The 25,974-nt window shown below is 42.1% G+C and overlaps 2 protein-coding genes across 2 annotated transcripts in view; both read left to right on the forward strand.

Moving 5' to 3' along the window:
• The window catches only part of LOC134855374 (cleavage and polyadenylation specificity factor subunit 2-like), a 372,284-nt gene that overhangs the window by 179,770 nt on the left and 166,540 nt on the right, over window positions 1–25,974 (forward strand). The gene's annotated exons all lie outside the window — the stretch shown is intronic.
• Window positions 10,084–10,839, forward strand: LOC134854960 (uncharacterized). The gene has a single exon (XM_063871340.1). The coding sequence runs from the start codon at window positions 10,084–10,086 to the stop codon at window positions 10,837–10,839; it is 756 nt and encodes a 251-aa protein (XP_063727410.1).

Genomic DNA, 25,974 nt, shown 5'->3' on the forward strand with positions numbered 1-25,974 from the left:
TCACATACAGTTGAGGAAACGCTTTTAAAGGTCAAAATTTACCGCAAAATAATCAAGAACTGAAAATCAAATAAAAAGACATTTGCCGCCTGGTTTTGAAACTGAATGGACTTGTAGTTTCTTAAAGGAGTCTGATAATTTTTCAAGCCTTCTTAGCTTATTTCCTTTGTAACTTATTTCCTTTGTAATTCGTACCCGTGGCCTTTAGTCTTATTTGGGGTTTACGCTGAACACAAACGAGTAGAATGCATATAATACACTTAAGTTAAACAAATGGTCGAAGGATGACCAATTTCGACTTTTTCAGTCGAACCATGTCCGTTTTCGACTTTGTTTGACTTTACCGAATATTGTTCGAAAATGTTCAATTTTGTTCGACTTTGTTTGACTTTACCGAATATTGTTCGAAAATGTTCAATTTTGTTCGACTTTGTTGGACTATATCGGTTATTAATCGACTTTGCTCGACTTTACCGGACCTTGTTCAACTTTGTTCGACCTTTTCGGGAATTTTCCGCTTTTACCTGGAATTAGCTTCGATCGTGCGGCGTCAAGGACTAGTCTCCAATTGATTTTATTTCGCTTATTTCTTCAAAAATTTGTAAAAAGACTCGCAGTTTGCAGAATTTTACTCATGATCGAACTACTATTTGAGAAGAGCGATAATCACGTTAGTTGTTTTTCTCTACATTTGAGTTTTTTTCTCAAATCAAAAATTGGGATAGGGTGTGATTTTACCTGAAAAATTGCCTCTACCATTTTTTTTACTGAGTACAGTCAAGCATTTTCAGCAGTGTTCAGAAAATTGGTGTTCCAAAATCTCTCTTTACACAAAAAATCTTGTTTTGGAAACGTTTTTTTTTCAAATTTATGTTTGATTTGAGAGGTTTCTAGCTTTCAGTTTTTGTGGTAACGAATTTGTTGTTGCCCTAAAAAATGCTTATGTTTTACACTGGGACCGTATGTAGGCCTTCACGCGGCGGTCCTGTATAAGATAAGCAAATATGTTGATATAGCTAACTGCTTATTAAACATACATATATACTGGATGATTTTGCAATGATGATAACGCTTATGCAAGCAAAAAATCCGACAAGAAATCCATTACTTAAGCTTTGCGCGACCCATTTTGCGTTTTCGGTCGACTAAAGTTGTCTACCACATTTGAACTACTAATTTTGAACCACAAGCTAATTTTGCCACATTTTCGACATGATTATGCCGCCAATCCACAATTCTCCCGCGAATTAGACGATATTTACCACGAAACGACTTGATTCTTACCACCGAATGGAGAACTAAATTAGCCGACTTACTTAATGACATGAACTAAGCGCCAAATTAGTAAACTGAAAGGCTCAAAACTCAATAATCAAAAAGATATCATTAAAAGAAACAACTAAACTACGATCTGAAATTGGAATCTTAATCAACCAAAACGTATTGCCATTGTCATTGGCGCACAATAGTTTTTTTTTTGAAAAAAAGAAACCGAAACCAAGGTTTTTTTTTATTTGAAAAATCAACGAACCCATCCTTCTACTAACTAATCATATTGTTTACTTTTTTTTTCTTTTTTTTGCATTGTAAGAAAAAGATTAGGAGAAGTACAGATCATAATTGATTTCTTAACGGAATTGAAGATTTTGCTTGACGATGCCAATAACGAAGCAGTTAGGATAATACGCACCGGAACGGACCAGCAAGACTCAATCATTGAATGATTGAAAACTTTGAAAATTTTTTACCGAACGATCCAACTACGATCAAAATGATACGAGCGTACCCTCAACAACACTGCCACGTCTTCTTTAAACTCATCACGAGTAGCCAGCAACGTCTCGACGCCTTCAATAATACGAAAAGCCTTGGAAAATCTTCCCCTTCGACGCCAAACGGAAAGTTTAACCCGTAGTACCACTACACAAAACGTCACCACGGACCAGGACACCCCGGACGATTTGCCACAAATTTCAGCAGAATTGCCAGCAATCATTAACGCTACTTCAAACCACAAATCAAATTCCGCCCAGGACAATTCAGTACTCCTACTTCGCCCCGGATCTAACAGCGACGCCAATACCTTGGATCATCGCATTCATCAATAATAAACAGAAACTCTTGGAACTGAAACTGCCCATGGAACTCACCTCCATCCTAAGTCAAACCTCTCATTGCAGCAGCCGAACGCCGACTTGTCATAAAGTTCAAACCTTCAGCCGAACCACCCAGAAGCTCAACTTCAAGGAACGACTATAGAATTGAACAATGGAACTCAACTCCAAATCGACAATCAGCAATTGACAGCAACAGTGGGACAAAGACCGAACCTAGAAGCTCAACTTCATGAAACGTCACCGCACTCCAACCCTGGAACTCAAATCCAAGTTTTCAATCAGCAGATGAACGCACCAGCAACCCGACAAAGAAATGTTTCAGCGCCAATATTTCTTCCGACAGCAACTTCAAAAGCAGCTCAGAGTCAAATGATTGGACAGCAAATCACACACCCAATTCTTGCTCCCCAGACAGCTAACCCCCCATATGGACTATACCAGCCTTCAAGCCAACAACAGAACCCCAGTTCGAAGAGGAGTGCCTTCACGTGGCGAAATGGATTCCATACGAAACCTCCTCTCTTCGTGGATGGACCTTCACAGCCCCCCGGCCTGGAATGGACACCCACCAGTCGCGCGTCCGGGTTTTTGTCTAACAGGGGCGTGGTTCCAGCGCACGACCCCTGTGAGCTACTCAGAACTGGAGATGTCGAGTCCAACCCTGGTCCCAGTTGCTCGTCCTGCAATGTGACCCTCCGCAGTGGCGCTCCGTCCTTGGAGTGCAGCGAGACCGGGTGCACTGCTAGATGCCACAAGAAGAAAGAATGCAGCGGGATGAGCAGATATGGGAGTCAACCAGAGTGGAGATGCCGGTCACACGGCGGGACCGTTGTAGAGCCTCCAACAGCAATCCCAGCACGGCCCAGCGGCACTTGTATCTGCTGCATGGGGATTGTCCGCCCTCACAAACCAGGGCTCACGTGCAGCGAGCCCGAGTGTCAGGTGACGTGCCACAAGAAATGCAGCAAGCGTAGCAGATACGCCACGGGAGACTGGAGCTGCCCCCAACACGACACCGCTCTGCTCCCGCCCTCTTTGGCGATTGCCGGCAGGGAGTTGAGCAGCCTCTCTTCTTCCCAGCCGGATCCCGACTCGGGAGAGAAGCGCACCTGCCAAGGGTGCAAGAAGACGATTGCCCGTAACACGACGGGGATCGCTTGCGCAGACTGCAAAGGCCTGTTCCACAAGGTGTGTGTCGGCCGGCGCAGGTCTACGCGGGACGAGGTGGAGATGTACGCAGGCGGCCTGTCCTGGGCCTGCTGTTGTGTCCCCACTAACTCTGGCAGCAGAGCTAAGTTCGTGCCAAAAGGGACACTTAGACTCCTTCAGTGGAATGCTGACGGCATTAAACTAAAGATCAACGAACTCGGAGAAAGGATGAATAATCTGGACGTGGATATCGCTCTGATGCTGGAGTCCAAGCTCCGCGAGAAAGACATGACTCCGAGGATCGAGGGATACAGCAAGGTCAGGGCAGACCGTAGAGGACCCAAACCAGGCGGCGGCCTCATCAGCTTCGTGAAGGAAGACATAGCTTTCGAGTCCCGCCCCTGTTGGAACCAGATGACGGGTAACGTGGAGTCGTCCCGCCTCAAAATCCGGCTGAGCAAGAAAAGCTGGATCACGCTCCACAATCTCTACAATCCGCCCAACAGGGACACGAACACCAAGGAAGTGTTGGTTCTTGACAACCTCCCAGCTGACAAGGACAGCTTCCTCGGGGCGACCTCAATGGCCACTCCCAGCTGTGGGACCAGTCACAGCCTCAAGACAGCAGAGGAGATCGTTTAGAGGAGTGGATGGCCGACAACGACCTCGTGTGCGCCAACATGGGTCGGCCACTCGCGTCAACCGGGAAACTGCAGGCCTGAGCTCGCCCGACGTCTTCTTAACTCAGTCGAGCTGGAGAAGCAAGACTGAGTGGACGGTCGGTGAGTGTTTGGGATCGGACCACCTCCCTGTGGTGATCACCATCAGATGCACCGTCGGCCAGTTTCCGCAGTTGGATAAGAACGCCCGTTGGAAGAAGAAGGATGTCAACTGGGCCGCCTTCTCCTCTGCGGTGGAAGAGCCAGCCAGCCAGCAGCTGGAACCCACTGGACACAGTTCACAGAAGAGCCAAGAAGTTCACGGAAGACATCCTGAGTGCTGCCAAGGAGCACGTGGGGAAGACGAAGCCCGGCAAACATCGCAACGCGGGCATTTCTGCGACCGTCAGAGCCTTGGTCAAGAAAAGGAACTTCTTCCGCAGGCGGATCAACACCCACCGCCAAGAATGGGTCACCGCCTGCGGAGAGGTTACCGAAGCCGTGTCTGCGGAAAAAGAGAAAAGGTGGACCGAATTTGTCGACACCTTAGAGTCTTCCAAGGACTACAAGAAGACGTGGGGCATCCTTGGCTCAATCAACGGCAAACCGGACTCGTGCTGCCCTAACGAGGCGATCCGGCACAACGGCAAGATCCTTGTCTCTAACGAGAGCAAAGCCGATACCTTCGCTGCTCATTATGCCAAGGTGAGCAAGCTGGAGTTCTCTAGAGAGAAAAGGGAGAAAAACAGACTTGCCAAGATCAGAGATAACGCCCCCAGCGTGGAAGACAGCTCCACAGCAGAATTCAGAATTGAGGAGCTGAACAGAGCCATCAAGAAGATGAGGAAGAACGGAGCGGCTGGCCCCGACGACATCCCCCAGCTTCCTGAAAGCCTTGGGACCTCTAGCGAGGGGGGAGTTGCTGGGGATCTTCAACCAGTCGCTCCACGAGTCGGAAGTGCCGCAGGCTTGCCGGAATGCGACCATCATTCCTTTGCTGAAGGCAGGGAAACCAGCGGGCTCGATCGAGTCGTACCGTCCCGTCAGCCTCACCTCCTGCATCGTGAAGACCATGGAACGGATGGTTCACACTCGTCTGTACCATCTGGCGGAGGCCAGGGGCATCTTCAACCATTCGCAGGTCGGCTTCAGGAAAAACAGAAGTTGCGAAGACCAGCTCCTGCGGATGATCCAGGACGTCAGCGACGGCTTCCAAGAGAAGAAACCGATACGGACCGTCATGGCTCTCCTGGAACTTTCCCGGGCCTACGATAGGGTGTGGAAAGAAGATCTCATCCTCACCCTCATCGACTCAGGCGTCCCTCTCAAGTTGGTGAGATGGTTCAACGCCTTCCTCAGCAACAGGCAATTCCAAGTGATGTTCAACGGCAGCCTTAGCCGCACCAGATGGCTGATCCACGGAGTTCCGCAGGGAGCTGTGACCTCCCCCCTGCTGTTCATCTTTTACATCAGCTCCTTGCCTGATGAGATCAAAGAACTTGTCAACGATAGTCTCTTCGCTGACGACCTCACCATCTGGTCCAGCCAGGACAACAAAGAAGAAGCTAGCAGATACGTCCAACTGGCTGTCCAGCAGATCGGAGAATGGTGCAAGAAGAAGAAGATGCTCCTCAGTGAGAAGAGCGTGGTCACCTTCTTCTACTCTAGCTCCGGGGACGCCAGATGGAAGCCGGACATTACGATGGGGGGTAATACCTTCAAGCTCGATCCCTGCCCCAAACTCCTGGGGCTGGTGATCAACAGGACCCTGTCCTTCCAGCAGCACGTCGACAAGGTGGTCGACAAGGTTCGCAAACGTTGCAACCTCCTGGCCTGCTTGGGGACTTCAAACTGGGGCTGGAGGAAGAAACCCTTGGGGAGAGCGTTTCTTGCCACCCAGCGGAGCATCATGGACTTTGCCGTCTCTGACTGGCAACCATGGCTCTCCAAAACCCAGATGGACAGACTCGACCGCACCCAGAACCAGGCCCTCCGTCGGGTTACTGGGCAAGCCGCCTCCACTCCAGTGGATCTGTTCCACCCTCCCCAACGAGCTCGCCGACAGGGAGCCCCTTCCCACCATTGAGGAAGAGGTTTGGACCCCACAGAGACGTTGGCGGGTCAACAACACCGTCGGAGGCTTGGGACGCTCCGAAGAGACGAAACAGAAGGCGACCGAGACGATTCGGAACATCGACGCCACATGGACCATCTACACAGACGGATCCGCCAAAGATGGGACTAGGGACGGAGAGTCAGCAATAGTTGTTACGACAGGTGACCCCCTCGACCCTCAAACCATCTTCTCCGAGACGATTCGCGGCAGGATGCTCACCTCCTCGTTTGACGAAGCGAAAGAGGCACTGGGAGCTGCAGTTATTTGGCTGGAGGATAACAACCCGAACAACAGTGACAAGGGCCTTATTTGCACTGATAGCCAAGCCCTGACATCGGCTCTGGCAAACGACAGCAGAGAAGTGAGTAACATCACTAGAGAACTTGACACGCTCAACCGTGAGATCATCATTCAGTGTATCCCTAGTGGGCATTGTAGGGAACGAGAGGGCCGACGCTCTGGCCAATGAAACCTCTGGGTTGAAGGAGAGAGCAAAACCAACCACCTACAAGAGCGCCGTAGCCACCATCAAACGTACGATTAAAGATCCAAGCCCCTCTCACGCCAGAACAGCTCAAGTCTACCAAAAGCTGTCATGAGAACGTGACGAAAAGACCCTTCTGTCGAGAAGAGACGCAGTCATGCTAGCCAGGCTCCGCTCTGGACACAGCATGCTCTTGGCCAGGTATAGGACCCTGATGAACCCCGCCGAGAGCCCCTCCTGTCCCAGATGCGAGGAGGCCAACGAAACAGTGGAACACGGCTCCTCGATTGTCGGGGACGCTAGCGGCCAGACAAGAAATTTTCGGACGCACGACGGTGGAATTGTCAATTATCACCGAGGACCCTGAAGGTGCGGTCGCGCTGGCGAAGCGGACCCTTGGGAAAACTTCGGCGCACCCACAATGAAAGAAAGAAAGAAAGAAAGACATCAGAACCAGCCTTCAAGCCAACAACAGAGGACACATAATCCGAATAGCGCCTTTAGACCCATCTTGATGATTGGAAATCAGAATTCAACCAATCATCTCCCCACCAACGTGTTCAGTGGACACCAGACGACAGCTAAGGGTATCACAAACATCAACGGAGTACCGATACCAGCACAACCAGCACTACTGCCAACAAACCAAGGAGATCAACGAACAGCAACAAATTGGACCTCCCGCCAGCCGACCCTGACTCACCAATGTACACAACCTGCCATTCGATCGTACCAGGAAGGGTTTCCGGGAACCACGACAGCATACAACCCTAGGAACATGTCGATGTCATCAACAACAGCCTTCACTCATGCAGGCTGCAGGGGACCAACAGGAACAACTTACCCAAATATCAACCGACATCCCCTTCATCAACATGCAGTCCATCAACATGCAGCACATCAGAACCAGCCGACTTATTTTCCGATTCCGACCAACCTTGGAACAGCACCGACAGACCACAACCACAGACAATGGTCGATACATTCACGACACTTGGATTCCAGCACGATCTATACTCTACGACAAATGTCCAAACAGTTTTGTCAAAACTGCCTACCCCTTGCCGACTAGAATGGAATAGATACAATCTGCAATGCAACATCAGACAACTATCACTCATCAACCTCACCATTTGGTTCAACATCTACGCCGAAGCATGCAACGATTTGCCGAGCAACAGCAACAACAACAACACCAGAAACAGCAGCAGCAACAACTATAACAGAAGCAACACTCAAGGATCATCATCCAATGGTCACACCCACCAACATGGACCGTCGGATCACCGCGCCAATCAGAACAACCGGAACCAGTAACGCAGCCAGCAGCAACATAAATCTGGACAAAAGGATCAACGACGAGATTTTTGCCCGGAGAAACGCAATTGCCAGTACCTTGGAAAATGCCAACACTTCATGGCAATGAACCCAAATGACAGATTACAGCATGCCAGGGACCTACAACTATGTTTCAACTGCCTCAGCCCCCACAAGTTCGCCGACTGTAAATCAACGCAAACCTGCCGGACGGACGGATGCAGTAAGAAACACCACACACTTCTGCACAACAGCAGCCCCTACAACTCGACGACACAGAGGGAGACAGCCAATCGGAACTCCAGACAACATGACGACACCACCAACTGCAGCACCAGCATAAGCAGAAGGAAATCGACTCGCCACATTCCGACCCTGCCAATAACGATCTCTCATAGCAAACATAGAGTTCATGCCTATGCAATGCTTGTTTGCGGAAGCAAACTGACATTGCTTAAATCATCAATCGCCCTCCAACTATAACCAGATCTGCAATTAGACGAAACCATCTAGCTAAACCAAGCACTGACATCATCAGACACAGCTTCTACAAAGATGACGATCGCGATTGGACCCTACAACCAGCAAAAGCAGCCAATTCAACTAAATGACATCGATGTCATAATGGATTGGAACCTTTCCCAATTCAACCCTGAACTCGTCAACTCCATCTGCCAAAGGAACGAGCCACTGCAATACATTCGGATAGCCACACTGCCCTCGAAAGAAATCGGAATCATCATTGAATGTGATTTCGCCGAACTCGTGACATCTTCAGAAGTAATCCATTCAAAACAAAATGCGCCTATTGGATGGAAAACGCCACGAGACAATGCAGCGACACCCAATGACATCAACACAATCAACTTCACGACAGACGAGACACTGTTTCGCCACGTAGCTGAATGGAAGAAAATGGACGTCGAAGGGATTTCAACTGGACACTACGAAGTTGGAATCCAATGGACACTACGAAGTTGGAATGCTTTGGAAACGTGGGCAACAACTGCCAAACAATAGATGGCATGCCAAGAAGCATCTCGACAGCCTTCTCCAACGACTGAAGAGAAACACCGAGATGGCACAGAAATATCAGGAGACCATCGACACCGACTTGCAGAAAGGTTTCATAGCCAAAGTTGATGATTCCCATGAAGACTCAACAGGAAAATGGTACCTTCCTCATCATCCAGTGACAAACGTCAATAAATCTGGCAAGGTACGCCGAGTCCTTACTGCATCGAGCATCTACAAAGGAGTATCACTCAACAGCAACCTATTAACTGGACCAGACCTCCTCACAAACCTTACTGGAATCGTTATGCGATTTCGCGAGGACCAAATCGCTATTTCTGCCGACATTGAAGCAATGTTCATGCAGGTCTTCGTGAGCCCAGAAGACCAGCCGTAATTGCGATTTCTGTGGAAGGACAACACGGGCCAACCCGCAACCTTCCAATACACCCGCCACATCTTCGGAGCTACCGACTCACCATGTGTTGCCTGCTACGCCACTCGACAATGTGCGAAGGACAATGCCGACAAATATCCAGCCTCGGAGCAAATCACAAAACGCAACATATACATGGACGACCTATACAAAGCCGTTTCAACACCGACGGAAGCGACGCAGTTAATGAACGACCTTCAAAAGATGTTCAGCCTTGGAGGTTTCAACCTCACAAAATGGACCTCAAACTCTCAACAATTCCTCACAACAGTCAACGAGAACCACTTGGAAAACAGCGACAGCCTCAACAAGAAGGAACGACCCCTCGAAAGAGTTCTTGGAGTGAAATGGAAACCAGACACGGACGTCTTTCTTGTGGAAGCAAAGAAGTTTCACGCCATTGACAAGAAGGACTTAACGCAGCGCAAACTTTTGAAGCTTGCTTCTTCAATCTTTGACCCGCTTGGAATTACGATGCCACTGACAATTCGACTACGACAATCACTTCAACTTGCCTGGATTAATGGACCTCAATGGGACAAATCTCTAAACATGGAGCATTTAACAGACCTCAATGATTGGATAGACAAGCGAAGCCAATTCAGCGACATCTGCCTGCCCCGGATTACTTCAAACCAGAAACGAAGATACTGGAAACCCAACTGCATGTATTCAGCGACGCCTCCGAACTTGCCTTAGCATCAGTTGCTTACCTCAGAATCAGATACGACGACGACACAACGGAACTCAAGTTCGTCATTGGAAAAGCCCGAGTAGCACCGATCAGCAGAATGACAATTCCAAATCTCGAGCTTCAAGCCGCCACTAACGGAGCTAAACTGTCTCGTTTCATCAAAAAACAACATGACATACGAATCGACAGTACGACACTATGGACAGATAGTACAACAATTCTTCAATATATAAACTCGCCGAAGCAACGACACCGGATCTTCATTGCCAACCGCCTGAATTTCATCATGGACTCAACATCTTCACTGGACTGGAGATACGTGCCCAGCAAAGACAACCCTGCAGACGACGGAACACGTGGTTACAAAGCATGTGACATGACTACCGATTCAAGATGGATCAAAGGACCAGACTTCTTGTTAAGACCATCATCAGATTTGCCTAATCACCCGCCAACACAACCTACAGCCGATATTCATCTGACAGACAACGACCCACAACCACCAACATCAGTAATCGACTTCAACCGATTTAGCACTTGGACAGCAGCACTCAGAGTTGCTTCATATGTTCTTCTCTTCGCAGAAAACATCAAAAGGAAGACACGCCAGAGCCTCTCACTTCAACACCTCACCTTAGGATTCGAATGGATCATTAAACACTCACAGAATCAATCATTCCCCAAGGAAATAGCATGCCTGACAAAAAATCTGACACCCAGATTCCGGAGATCTGAAATCCACCCCGCAGCCCTCTACAACCTCTTCGCCCCTTCATCGACAATCACGAATACTTACGTGCCAAAGGACGGCTACAGAAATCCCCGCTTCTACTTTGCAGCCGACATCCGGTGATTCTGAACGCAGAAAACTACCCAATACAACTCTTCATGAAGCAAACACACGAAATAAATTCGCATTGTGGAATGAAACACATCCGAAGCATTCTTCAGCAGGACTTTTGGATCATAAGATCACGCAAGCATCTGAAGAAAACTATTCGACAATGCATACCTTGCCGACGCCTTTGACAGGAACCAGTGACGCCTCTGATGGCAGATCTACCCCTACAACGACTCCCTTTATCGGAATGCAGTTACCCCTTCTACTCAACAGGAATTGACTTCTTTGGACCCTTTGCCACGCGGAACAACGACGAGTACAGTAAGCGATACGTTCTCTTATTCACCTGCCTCGTCACTCGAGCAGTTCATTCAGAAATATGCCAGCAAATTGACACAAACTCAACTCTACAAGCCATACGCCGTTTCATCGCTGGACGCGGTAAACCCAGGATCATCTTCTCTGACAACGGAAAAGCCTTCGTTACAGCTGACAAGGAGTTACAGGAAAGCCTTTCTGAGATTCAACACAGCAACGACTTCAACAATCAAGGCCAATTACTTGGAATAACCTGGCTTTTCAAACCACCTACAGCTCCTCACTTTGGTGGATCATGGGAACGCCTCATAAAAACATTTAAGATTGCCTTCTACAAAGTCATTGGAACACGGACACTGGACGACGAAACTATGTCAACCTTCACTTGCGAGGTTGAAGCTATGATGAATTCTCGCCTGCTAACCCACGTCTCATCAGGCCCAACCGACGACGAGCCCCTTACACCCAATCACCTTCTATTAGGACGACCAACAAACAATTTGCCTCTCGGATTGTGTCTCCCTCGCCACACAACGGACAAGAGAACTTGGAAACAAGCTCAAGCCTTGAGTCAACAGTTCTGGAACAGATACCTCAAAGACTACTTGCCAACCTTGACGACCCGAACGAAATGGACAAAGCAAGTGGAAAATCTTATGCAAGGAAACCTTGTATTTAAACTGGAAGATCTAACGCCTCGAGGTCTTTGGCCCCAGGGACAGGTACTTCGTACTTTTCTAGGTGTAGACGGAATCGTTCGCTCCTGCGAAATTAAAACTAGCAGGGGGATTCTACACCGACCAGCAGTCAAACTCTCGCGAGTATTGGACCACAGTAACAACTAGATGATCAACATGATCAACGACAGCTAACAACTAGATGACCATTACAATGAACGACGATGTACCATCAGCTTCAACGAACAATTTTCTAATTTGCAACCTGCAAATGGGCCCGGCTATGTCTTCGACATTTGAACTTTATTCTTTGCCGAACCTAATTTTGCCACATTTTCGACATGAATATGCCGCCAATCAACAATTCTCCCGCGAATGGTGAACTAAATTAGCCGACTAACTTAATGACATGAACTAAGCGCCAAATTAGTAAACTGAAAGACTCAAAACTCAATAATCAAAAAGATATCATTAAAAAAACAACTAAACTACGATCTGAAATTGGAATCTTAATCGGCCAAAAGTATTGCCATTGTCACTAGTGTTCGTTCGACCGTCTTAGTTTGCGACAAAAATCGGACTCCGTTCGACCGTGATCTCAATTTGAGTTTTTTCGACTCTTTTGAAGCAAGATTTGAGCAATTTTTTTGAGATCAAAATCTTGCTTCAAAATGAGCGATTTGAGCGGTTTTTGAGCAATTTATATAAAAAAAACGCTCAGCAACGGCTCAAGATTTGACCAGTTTGAGCGGTTTTTTAGACGATTGCGCTCAAAATCTTGCTTCAAAATGGGCGGACTGATCGGTTTTTGAGCAGTTTATCAAAAAAAAACGCTCAAACCACACAAATCTAGCTTCAAATTAGGTGAAAAATCTCGACTCCGGCTGCGGTGAAAGCAATTCTTCAATTCTTCTCATCGCACAACATGCTCATGTGGTCTCGGTGATAAGCATTATGTTCTTCCTCGGCGGAGCGTCAATTGTTCTCCCATGAGGTGATTCAATTGGTAGTTTTATCACATCGAACTTTTTCTTGAACGCGATGTCAGGTGAGTTACTTTCTTTTACTTGGTCAACAGGGTTCATAAAGGCCGATGGAGGTTCTAATGCCGACGTTCCCTTACACGTTTGCTTCATCACTGCCTCTGTTTGCCTCATAATTGTCTATTTGTTTAACCCTTAATCCAAGAGCAGTTGCAATTCGCTACTCGACGCTAGTTCAATCGATGCTGCCTTTTCGTCATCTCCTTCGCCTGGATCTTGATACATTGGCTCTTGCGTGGCTTTGTCTCCGCCTTAATTTTCGTAAGTTCCTCCACTCCCATCTGGTCTTGGTTATCACGAGAGTCTGTTTTGTGAGTCGTCAAATCCATTCACTGGTAGAAGGATCCCAATAAGGTGCACGTACTACTTAGACGACTCCGAGCAGCTATCCTCTGGTCAGGGGGATCTCTTAGTTCTAGTTACTGTAACGTTTTCTTTGTCATTACTAGTTGAGACACCAGAGTGTAGGGTGCACTTCAAGATTTCTTCTATCCAAATTGCCCATTCGATTGCGAAAGTGATCGTTAAAACTTAAAGCGATCAATTCTGATTCGGCTATCTTCCCGAACAGGAGATCTTCACTCACCAAATACCTCGTAACAGTCAGGGCGCACCAATTCAAAACGAACACACCTATACGCAACTGCTTTGGATCATGGAATGCATATGTCCTTCGAAGCTTAATTCAACCTCTTAAACTCTCTAACCCTCTTATCAGTACTAGAGTATAAATATTCATGGCGAAGCACAAATCGATGAGCAGAGGCATTTCCCCGAAATAACGACTACGTGGTTTTGCGTGAGGTTGCTTCTTCCATCAGCGAGAGTGCTGGTCCCTTCTGGAAAGCTTTGGCTTCAAAAGTCATGAACAGAGCTAATATCACTGCGATTTAAAACTATGTGACTGCCTTTACCCATTTCCGTACAGGGCAATCAGAAAATGAGAGACAATTTCTTGGATATAATTTTGACAGTGAGAATGCCGTCTATTGTTGCTCCTTGACCCTCCAACATAGAATATGTCATGTTATATCCCTAATTTCCGCGCATATTCTGTCTAGAATCACTGCAAAGATATCCTCTTCATCGTTCCACGATTTCTCTTGCCTTCTGTTTTTTATATTCTGCTTCTTGCAGCACTTTTCTGATGTAAAAATTGATTTAATTGGTCATGGATGAAGCCATTTTGATCGGAACATCGCAACTAGACTCAACTTGCTCAATCGAATAAATGAAAGCTTCAATTTGCTCGTTTCCATCTTCTTTCCCAAGACTATAGCCCCTATCTCTCTCCATTATGATGTCCAATCGGCTTGTCTTCATTTCCCTCGGTTTCCCATCTCGAGGAGCTACAGGTCATTTGACATCTCGATTATCAGATGATGATCGTCGTGTACTTGACGTTCTTACTTTAATTACCGGCTGAAATATGACAGCTCTATTCCGAACACCTCAACCACATTTACTATGTACAAGTATTTTTGAAATTGCCGCCAATTTTTTTTTTGTTTTTTTAAACTGCAAATTGATTTTCGTACTCAAACAAACCTTTTTGAAAAAAAAATTTTGCATGCAAAATTTAATTTTCGAAAACGCTTAAAACTCCTCTTTCCTTTGAATGACACGTTTTTGAATGCTTTGATCAATGTCCGGTAAATTAAAAATTCAAATTTCAGAAATATTCATCTTTGAAAAATTTTGTCAAAATATAAAAGTTGGTTACTTTCCTTATATTATTTGTTTTTCAAAGATGAATATTTCTGAAATTTGAATTTTTAATTTACCAGACATTGATCAAAGCATTCAAGCTATTTCCAGGCTGTTTCCAATGCATTTTTAATGCGAGACGGCCAAACCTTTGGTTACTGCGTTTGAGAACCAAGGCTTATATCATTTGTGTTGGGCTACGAACACGACAAAACTGTTCTGAGAAATTAAAATGTAAAAAATCAATGTTTTTGGTTTATGGAAAAATGCTAGTCATACAATTTCCATATATGAAAAAATACTAATCATAGACCTTTCATGCAATTTTCTGTACTTTTGGAATTGCGTGAAAAGTGTATGACTAGCATTTTTGGTCAACCCGGGTAACCGGGACTCTGCCACTTCTCGTGATGTTCGCTTTCATCGCCTCTACCACGAGCATAGATTCTTCGTCCTTTGTTTTTTTGACTGCGTTAGCACTTTTTATCGGCTTCCACCGCCACGAATAACGGATATGTTTCTTACTCAATGACATGAGCCAATGGTGCCCTCTTTTAGTGGAACATCTTTGTGTTCTGTCCAGTAGAGTCTCGTTTCTTCGCGAACTGACTGGGTCTCTCGTTTTTTCTTTTCTGCGATCAATTCACGCTAATCTAGAGCTAAAAATTGATTGTTATAGAATGTTGGTTTCGTTCTTAACCTTGTGTGTCTTCATAATCAGATAAGGGTGAAAATTTTTTGGCTATTGGCTAATGCGCAGTACCATAGGATTTTTATTTCGTTAATGACAATATTCGAGTAATTACCTGAACAATGCACCTGCATAGGGATTTTAAAGTGCTGCGTTTGCTAACAGTTATGAGATTTGCGGGCTTTTTGATTCTGCATGCCAATTTGATGTTCTGGGCAGTATTTGTCCCCATTTAAACACAAAGAATCTTGTACGTCTTTTGTTTTTCCACTGCAACTTTGGGGTCCGAGGTTTCTGCTATTGTAGTGGTTTTTCTCGTGTTCTAGTGTTTTGGGTGCTCATTGGCGTGATGGGATGGGTATGGCTTAAATAGCTCCTAATTAATTCACAAAACAATTCACCAAATCATTTTTTTGATTGAAGTCATAAGAAGCACAAAACTCGCATAATCAATGTAGAGATTTAAATTTGACAACTAATGATAATACATCGATTGTTCAGTTTTCTTTGCTAATTCTGAAAACACAAAGAAAACATTTTTGTTTCAAATTCAATTGCATTAAGGCAGGCTGTTAGAGGAAAGTTTTTGTCTTCTCTGAGTCTAGATAATCTATATCACCAAAAGTTTCACAACCACAATAAACTGCTAAACTGCTAAAATGTTTAGGCTTGATGTGAAAATATCTTTTTCTTATGAATTTATTTTTAATAGAAAAGCGGTGTTATTTGATAGCCTTGTTCGTCTTCAAAAAGTATCAAGGCGACAAGACAGCGGATGTTTAATATAACAAAGTGTTTACTTCATGATGGTCAAAGTTTGATCCATTATCCTAAAAAATTTTTCCTGCAGGAGATTTCAAACGGTTGTAAAATTGGGGAACGTGCAAGCTTGCATACTTGTGGTGGAAAACTCGGCTCATTAAGTTTTCTAAATTATTGCTTAGAATACCTTTGTGAATTTCAAAAAACTTCAGAAAAAATTCAGCGTGAATTTCACAAAAAAAATACTGTGTTCAACATGGCTTGGTTTTGTGTTCGTGTACTGTATGTTTTTTCGATTTATTCTTCGATTGATTGGATGTTCGGACATTTTCCTTTGTTTTGGTGATGCTCGAAAACTTGCTGGGCGAATTATTTTTATCATTGTTAATCTCCAACAAAATCTTCTAGATCGTACTTTATTCTACTTTGTTTTCCAAGTTACGTGTGTTTTTCGACTAGACCCACATGTCCTGGGAAACATTTTTATTTTTCTGTATTAGATCTGGAAGTGTTTGCAAAATGTTTTGTGATGTCTACTATCACTAACCAATTGTGTTGTTTTGGTTCGACTTACATTTAATTTTGTCAGGACTGCATTTGTCTCGAATTGTCTAATCATATATGTTACTGCCAGAAAAATTTCAAAACATTGATTTTTTTGACAGCACTGATGTGGCTTTCCATCTAGTGAGTGTTGGTAAACGTGCTTGGGAGCAGAGCGTTTCTACTGCTTCGGTTTGTTTCCGATTCGAAATGGCCTTGCTGATTTTATTGCATTTGCTTATCAATGCTTAAGTCTAACTTCATTGCAGTGCTGTTGGATAACTACAAAAAATCCAGCCTTTGATTTGTGCACTGACAGGTATTGTTAGCGGTTGCGCAGAAAAAAAAGATAAAAGAAAATAGAAACTACATCTGTATGATAGACCACAAAATGGACAATAGAAATTTGTTTAAGGGATCAATTTCTGCGATTAAAGCTGTTTTCTCAATAGTCCAATACAACCAGAAAGGGGGGTATGTTCGTGTGAGTATATGTGATTGGGTTGTTTAATGATGCAGTTGGTTGACATGTAGGTTTTTCGATGCTCACAGTCGTTTCAATCTTTGATTTCGAATTGATGCTTCAAGAGTGTTATAGTTTTGCATTTGTTTGTGTGAATCAGTGTGTAAACCGTTTCTGCAGACTATTAAGTTTGCTGAGCAACCGCGTTGTTGGGTTTCGGTTTTCGGTCCATGTAAAAGATGCTTTATCGTGAAACGTTTCCAATCTAAATTCGAGAGTGACATGGATGAGGCTAGTTATATCGTTAGTTAGTTAGATCGTTCCTTAACTTCACTCAGCAAACTGCACGATAGCAATGGTGATGGTTGGTTTTGAAGTATGTTATTCATTATGTAAAGAGTTCATTGAGTTTGTCTGTGAACCTGTGAGCGTGAACTTGTTAACACTAGTCTTTGTGGAACAGACAAAACAAAAAATGCTGATTATGAATTGCCCTTCAAGTAAATAGTAGATTTTCTCCATTCTCAATCAAAATTTTTCAACTAGTCCGTTTTGCTGCATTCATCATGGCACAGCCAGCGGATAAAAAGTGCGGGAAAGCCACCTGAACATACGGTGTCATTTTGGGATTCAAAGACCACGGAGAAAACACAAATCAATGCATTGGAAACGACGCCAACCAAGTTTTAAGGCTCAGAAACCTGGTATCATTGAAGACAAAGAGGTGTTTTGGATGCAATGACACGGTAGTTTTTCAAGGCGAAAGGAACGTCTCGAACAAATGAGGCTAATTCTATGGCAAAAAACTAAAAGGAAAATCATAACGTTCGAAATGTTTCAGACAAAATAAGCGCTTTAGCGGCCTATGCAATTTCAACAATATAGGACAGAACATTCGAGACAAGAACACCTTCATCAAAAACGCCTGAGGAAGATTATCGTATAGCCTTATCATATAAACGAGGAGAGCGCGCGTACAAATCGTACACCGGATTGCTATCATTTTTGGTACCACATATATCTATCAAGCAGAACCTCGTTGGGAACATTCGACAGGGAACGAGTTAGAAACCGGGGGCGCGGGGAAGATGAATCGCACCGGTGGCGAACCCACAGGCTGCTACAAATGTGATGCTGAACGAAACATTATCAGCGTGAGAGTAACAGATTTCACGAGGAGCCAGTGGGATGGGTAACAAGCAACAAGAGGAAGAAGTAGAGGTGTCCAAAACGTCCAGTTCAGATAAATACATGGTAATTCCGATAAATAGGAGGCATGAAGTTGAACTGAAGATCCTGAGTGCGAGAGTCCAAGCAGAAATAGCCGGAAAGAAGATGTGGCTGTGGAGTGATAGTGGGTCCCAGGTCATCTTCAGCCGGTAATAGCGGGGCACCACCAATCATGGGAGCCCTAGGATCAAAGCTAGTGCAGAGTACAAAAATGATGAGGGTCGCAGAATATGATCGAGAAAGGGTCAGTGCAGACGAAATCGACGAGTTGCAAACGTAATTCTTCAAGTTGTTCCCGATTTTTTTTTTGCGGTCAAAGTAAAATATATTAACGCAAAGCTTAGGATATATTTCTTTTCTTTCTCAAAACTGAGAAATAAAAAGGGTATAGAGTGTTTGTTTGCATGTTAGATAGAGGGGATTCGAAGATAATGCAATTGATGGAAGAAGGGCAAAATAGTTTTTTTTTAAATCGAATAAAAATTTTGTCACGAATTTTCATTACGGTCAAGAAAGACGGAAAAATAATAATAATTTGCCATTAGAATGAAGAAATTTAATTAAACAGGTACATTGAAAAAAGTACCAAAATCCGAATTTTGATGAATAAGATGACTGTATCAGTCAAGCATTGCAGAACGAAAAGCGAGAGATTTGTACTATACTACCTTCGATTCCCTTTACGCCTACGGGCATGTAGTAGCAAAAAAAATCGAGTGCAGATAGGGAACCTTAGGCGCTACCTCATGATAACTCTAGGACTAGAGCTAGTAAACAGGTGGAAAGTTATGGGGATCGCAAAAAGTTATGACGTGGAAAGGGACATCGCAGAAGAGCTCGACGAGAGGCAAACGTACTTTTGTGAGTTGTTCCCAAAATTGAACGCCCATTAGCTACCAAGATAAAACGGATTGCGAGATAACGCCTTTGATGAAAAATATGGACGCATTAAGTTTTACAGGATTGTTCGGATGAGAATTTCCTGTCACCAATTATCATTACGGTGGAAAAACGGAAGTATAACTTTTGTATTGGAATCAAAAGAGTAAAAATGACAAGTACACGAAACTAGGTACCAAATGCCAAATCATAATTAATTAGCAGACAGTCTCAGTCAAACCATTGCGGAGCAAAAAGCGGCAGATGTGTACATTATTACGCTCATTTTCATGTACTACTACAAGCAAGGTGCTTAAGAATTGAACCAGAGTGCATACGGCGACCTCATGGAAATTCTAGGACTGAGGCTACTGCAGGCGCACTGTGATGAGAATTGCATGAAATTGCGGGAAAGGGGTCTTGCAGGCAAACTTTAGACTATTGGCAAATGTACTTCTTTAAATTGTTCCTGAGTTTTTTTTCACGCATAGGAGTAACTTTTAACGCAATAGTCAATTTTTTTATTTCGCAAACCCGTGCAACAAAACTAGCTTTGAGTGCTTATTAGCCAATAAAGTGGATCAGGATATAATGCGATTGATAAAAGAAGGACATATAATAAATTGCAAAAACGTTCGGATCAAGACATCGCTCAGCAATTTTAATTACGGTAGAGAAAGAGGGAAGTCTAAAATAGGAATTTGAATCATAAAAGCTAAATAAAAAACTACACAAAAGTACGTACCAAATGACAATTTTTAATGACTTAGTATCAGAAAAATTTTTGCGGAATGAATAGCGTGAGATGTGTGCGCCTTCGGGCTAGTAGCATTAGAAAAGAAACGCGTGCACAAAACAATTTTGCTATTATGAGGGAAAAAAGAAGTGAACATGCCGATTAGAGAACGTGTTTTAGGGCTAAGTATAATGCCAGCGGAAATTCAAAAAGTCATAAATACCTCATTAATGGAGTTCCTCCAAGCACAAGCAAATATAGATGATAATCTAATGGTGTCCAAGGGAAACAGAATTGAACATGTAGCATTATGTAGAAAGGGTACTGAAAAAATTGGACGTTGCAAACTCCGCGTGGATATAACTAAAAAGCGAATTTGCAAAAGCCAAATGTGGGTGGCGGGGATTAAAATTGAAGAAAAAAACGGTGTTTCGCCATTATTACGAAAAACAAAACCGATCAAACATCTGAAACGGCCAAAATCCAGAAAACAGATGAAAAATTTAATGGGATTGCTACACAGCCTTCACATGTTATTATCAAATATAGCGGATACCAGTTCTCAAGTGTCAATTTGAGGCCACATTGAATTTACTTTGTCACAGACATGCGATACCGCCTTCGAAATGTTAAGGAGGCTAGTCGAAACCATTATTGAATTGAAACCTTTTGATTTACATCGTCTAACGCGTATAGCGTTAGACTCAAGTCAACATGGATTAGGTGCAATGCTCGGACACTATAACACGCACGGGTGGCAACCAAAAACGTTCGATTCGAGATATCTAAATGGGACCAAAAAAAAACTCCACGAACAAAATGGAGCTGCTAGTCATCTTATCGGCAACCGAACGCTTCCGCAATTACATATAAGGAGGTTTTTTATCGGATGACTAAGCTTTGCTAACTTCAATAAACTCTTCCACTAAAACTTTTCAGTCACTTACCCAGGTGGTATGCCCAGTTACTGAGTTATTCCTTTCAATTTTAAAATGGAATATAAAAAAGGTTCAAAATGGGTTTGTGCCTCTTGCAGGTTATTATGACTTTACATTTACAGTCGGTAAGTTCAAATTGATCAATGCTTCGTTAAAACATAAGGAAAAAACCGCATAAGAAAAAATATTAGACAGGAAAAAATTCAAAATTTCTATGCCAAACCGACGATTGGGGTTAACAAGCAAGAGATGCGAGCACAGCATAACCAATCAAAAATCAGTATGCGATGAAGATTCAAATACATTAGCCAGTTCAATAGTGGCGCAAGAGGGCGTGATATCTTGCAATTGGCTCTCAGCCAATCACAGGCAAGGTAGTTGCGTACGAGAGAATTTATGCAGTTACGAGAAGCCTAAGGTCAGACTAAGTTCTCAAGTTACTTTTCAGTTGCCGTCCGAAAATGTCATCAACAGTAAGTTTACCGGTTAAAGATACCAATCTACGCTTATAAATAGACATTAAAGTATTTCTGTTCAAAAAAAATAGAAAACAAATATAGAATAACAGAATACTAATATGTCATTTCCTCATTAACTTCTCTTTTTTTCTTAACTCGTTGCGATCATCAAAAAAGAGTGTTTTCCGTCATACCTACCGACTGCCAAGTGGCGAGGAAAATTGAAAACCTCAGCGTGCTGAACTTGAAGCTAGTGATGGGTAACACCGAGAAGGACCCAAACCTGAAGATAATCAGAGACATCAAAAAAGACATTGATGCCACGTCGAAAGAGTTTATGACAAAATTAGGACAGTGTTGCACCCAGCACTACAATGGCTTCGCAGTGAAATAGAACTGCCGGTGGATGGATGGCCGCCTGACTATTCCTCAGGCCATCTCACCAACAATGATGAATCGTTTGCATTTATATCAACACATACGGGACAAAAAGTACGCTACATTGAAGTTATTCTGGTATTCTCCGAAGCACCGAAACCTTTCCGCAACAGCAAAGTATTGCTAGCGTATACTGGAAGCATGTGAAAGTTTTGAATCGGACATCCATGAGGGAAATTTAGGCGAGATGGGAAAACCAAAGGAACCGAATGAAACTGTCCATTTTGATTTCTGGGGACAGGTAACCTATGGGAAAAAATGGAAAAAACTAAAAATAGTAATAGTAGATGCCTTTTCTCACTGACCACCCGAATATTTATTTCGTAACAACAAATCGTGAAAGTTTTTTTTTCTTAGGGCTTAAAAGGCTACACATAGACAACCTAAGAAGTTTTAATATGAATCAGGCTGCGAGAATATTCCTTAAGGAAATACAAAATTTTTGCAATTACTAAGGAAATGGACTCATAAAATCAACAGTGAAAGGTCACAGTGCTACAGGAATAAATGAAAGAACGATTGGGCTATTGAAGATTTATGTTCTAACTAAACTAAGAGAAGATGAAAAACAAAAGCTCAAAACAGCGTTGTCACAGGCCTGAAGCGTTTTAAGGTTTGTGCTTAATACGAATAAGAAACTTACATCGTTTGAAGCGCATCATGGAAGAGCAGCTAACACCGTGCTCAGAAATCTGAACAAGAAGTCATCGCTTAGAAACATAGATTTGATGAATGTAAATAAACAGAAACTATGAGGCTTTGATGAGGCGAAGAGTTGCGATGAAATTGACATCATGATTTATAGAATTGCATAAAAAGTATGGTTTGCATTTTTCCAAACATGAAAAATGTACGATTAGCATTTTTGGTCAGCCCGGGATGGTTTTAATGGACCTTTCAGATAGATTCAGGACGACCTGTTTTTTTGAGGACTTTGAAGTTCGAAGAACTGATTGTCGAACTTTTTTTCTTAACTTGACCTTCATTGACTGTGAAAATCCGAAGAAAATTTTTTGAAACCCTTTATAAAACGAAGATTTTTTTTTCAAAGTGGCCCAGTATCGAGGAATACATTAATTTTTGTTTTAATTAAGTAATTTTATGCTTGTTTAATAGCTTTTTCCCAGAATTTTTAATTGATTTGTTTCAATTGTAGTTCTACATGAAAGACCATATTCATCTCAGTTTGCTATTTAATCTGCTTGTCAAAAAGTTTTACATCAATTTCTTTTGCAATGAAGCTGTGAAGTTTCATTAAATTGTTTTAGAGTTTCATTACTCACTAATTGATTTAAATTGTTGCAGTATAAAAAGAAGAAAATAGCTTTCTTATTGATAGAAAGATGAAAGTTTAAGTTTGCAAGGAATAAAATTGATATTGTTTTTTTTGTTATTTATCAGAAGTGATCAAAAATTTTTTTTCTTCATAAATTGTAGCATAAAAATTAGAGTTTCAACGAAAAATTCAATCGTTTGCAAAGTTATTTCAACGATAGGATAGAGTCATCTGAATATGTTTAGTAATTTTTTGTGCATACAATTAGTTTTTTGCATCGTCCTGTAGATTTATCTGTTACTGGTATTAAATTCTTTCAGACTGGCTAAGTAAATCTGGCAGTGACCTGTTTTTTGCCGTTTTAGTCATTGGAGTAATCGTATTGTTACTTTTCGGTACTTTTGTTCCATATTTTTCACATTTGAAATAAAAGTTCAGGACATTTTGTCAGCAATATAAGTGATTATTGTCATGAATATGATCGCGCAGTACGTTATAAAATGATTGTTCTGGAGTGACACTATTCTTTCATATTTTTTAATGAAAAATGCATGAAACTTATTGGTCAATTTTACTTCTGACAAAAAATAACTTTTTTATAGGTTGATGAGACCAGTTATGCTGTGTTTTCATTTTTAAATGCAGTTGAGATATGTTTCGTATTATTTGACATTTGGAATATTTCGAATAGTTTCCAAATAGTATACATCTAAGACACTCCAGTAGACGTACATCCGTGTCTTCGATATTTAAAAAGTCCATGAAACGCAGGTAGTACGTGTTTTGACTAAATATGATACAATTGACACAGGGTAATTAGTTTTGCTTTTTAAACTTCATTTCACTGTAAATTTCAAAGGTTTCGAGTATTGCGAAAATTGGTACTGTAGTTCGAACAGCATTGTTGTCGCATAGTATAAATTGGAAGGTGGTTTTGAGTTTAACACTACGAAATGGGAAACATCGGCTATAAGGAAGCTTTTGCACTCATTTTCTCTATGTATGGTGAAGCCTGTCGTTTGTTTCAAATCATAGTTGGTCGTCCAAATAATTTTTTTTTTCAAAACTTGTTTTTCCTCTTATTAAATTTGGAATTTTTTTCTTTTTTTTTTTACTGAGAGAAGGTATTATCGGAATAGTTTTATTCTATTAGGGGCGCTTTAGGAATTAGATTCAAAAAACCTCGTGTCTTTTTTGTTCCTAAAATACCATTTGTGTCTGTTGGGATTATTTGTTTAAATGTTGCATTCATAAAAAATACAATTGTTATTATTTCAATTTTATTACGAAATTAATCATAGTTTTTGGTTGATTCTTCTATTTTTTGAAGTGCCTGAAAGATTGAAGTAACATTACGAGGCCGAACTGTGCACTGTATAGGCGCCAAGTTTTGTGTCTGAATATTCCTGAACTCCAGAGAGAAATTTTTCAACATGTTAAGATTTTGTCGGAACAATCAAAAAAAAAAGAAAGAACAAAACAAGATCAAAGGGAGCATCCTTCCAGGTTGACCGAAACTTCTTATCATACAATTTCCATTTATGAGAAACTTCTTGTCATACATTTCCATACAATGCCATGCGTACAGAAAATTGTATGAAAACTGGATGATAACCATTTTTCCATACATGGAAATTGTATGACTAAAAGAACTTGGAGCAAACTTTTTTCCAACGGTTTTCAGGAATTGAATGAAAATTTTATGACTAGCATTTTTCCATACATTCGATGTATGGAATTGTATGATATCGAGTTTCGGTGTATGGAGGTCAACCCGGGCTTGTTGCAGAATCCGCTTACACTCCTAAAATACACAGTTTGGACTCGTAATGAAAGTTTTGGGTTCACATAGTTGTTTTTATCTGGTTTTGAATTCTTCGTTATTTTCGATCTTTATTACTGACGTGGTTTTTTGTTTTGAAACTGGACATTTCAGATGTCATTATGACAAATTGGTTTCATATAACATTGTTTATTTTTTAGTAAATCTTTATGATGAAAATCTATTTAACTCGTCTTTTGGTAACATGCTCGATGAACATTTTTGTTTGAGAAGAAATTGATTTGTATTATTTTGATTTCATTTGATTAGTTTTTCTTTTCAAAAAGGTTGTTTTGTTTGGCTCAAAAAATTGAATACTTCTGTTTCGGTTCTGCGGGCATGAAAACGTTTTTTTTTGGTATTTGACAAATTTTTTTCCATTAATTGACAAAAAAGACTCAGAGAAGCTGAGGCTGCTGCTGGCCGACTCTTGCTAACCATTATGATTATTGATTTACTGCCTTTTGATTTTATGCACCATTCAACTCTACCGTAGTTCGATATTTTCTTCCATTTTTTGGTATCTTCCGTAAAATGGGATATGATTTCCATTTGGTTTCAAAATAACTCTTACACACTGTTTTCTCACTTACACTCGGTTTAAATTTTCTATTTTGTGTGTTTGGTTGATTAAATAATGCACGGAAAAAATTGCATGCCAGCGTTTTGTTTTTAAACACAGCACAGAAACATATCAAGCAAATAGAAATTAAATTAGAAAACACACACGTGTTCATTATGATTCCGTGCAGTTTTTTAAAACTAGTGCATTATTTGAAACACTAGTGAATTATTTGAAATTAGCAAGAGCTTACATTGCATCTCGAAGTTTGTTCACATCTCGAAACTGCGTGCCTCGATTTTTCCACAATTTTCCTTGATGCATTGGATTAGCTGTTGCTTATCTACACTAGTGGACAAAATAAGAAGTGAAATCAGGTTTTCACCCTGTTAAATGTCTACTTTAAATTTTCACTTTGGACAACACTCATTTCGATTTTCATCAAAGCTTTTACATAGACCAAGATCAATTGATCAGATGGACCCATCAAAAATATCAAGAAAAAGTTACTCAATGGTTTATAGGATTATGAAGAAAATCCGAGTCTGAAAATGACAGACTTCTTCATCGGCATTTAGCTTTGCTTCGGAGTAAACTCTTTCAT

This window comes from Symsagittifera roscoffensis, chromosome 10 (assembly GCF_963678635.1).
Source record: "Symsagittifera roscoffensis chromosome 10, txSymRosc1.1, whole genome shotgun sequence".
NCBI classification, from domain to species: Eukaryota; Metazoa; Xenacoelomorpha; order Acoela; family Convolutidae; genus Symsagittifera; species Symsagittifera roscoffensis.

Bases quoted from the DNA above. Each gene is read 5' to 3' on its own strand.
- LOC134854960 (XM_063871340.1), top strand. From the start codon at position 10,084: ATGACAATTCCAAATCTCGAGCTTCAAGCCGCCACTAACGGAGCTAAA.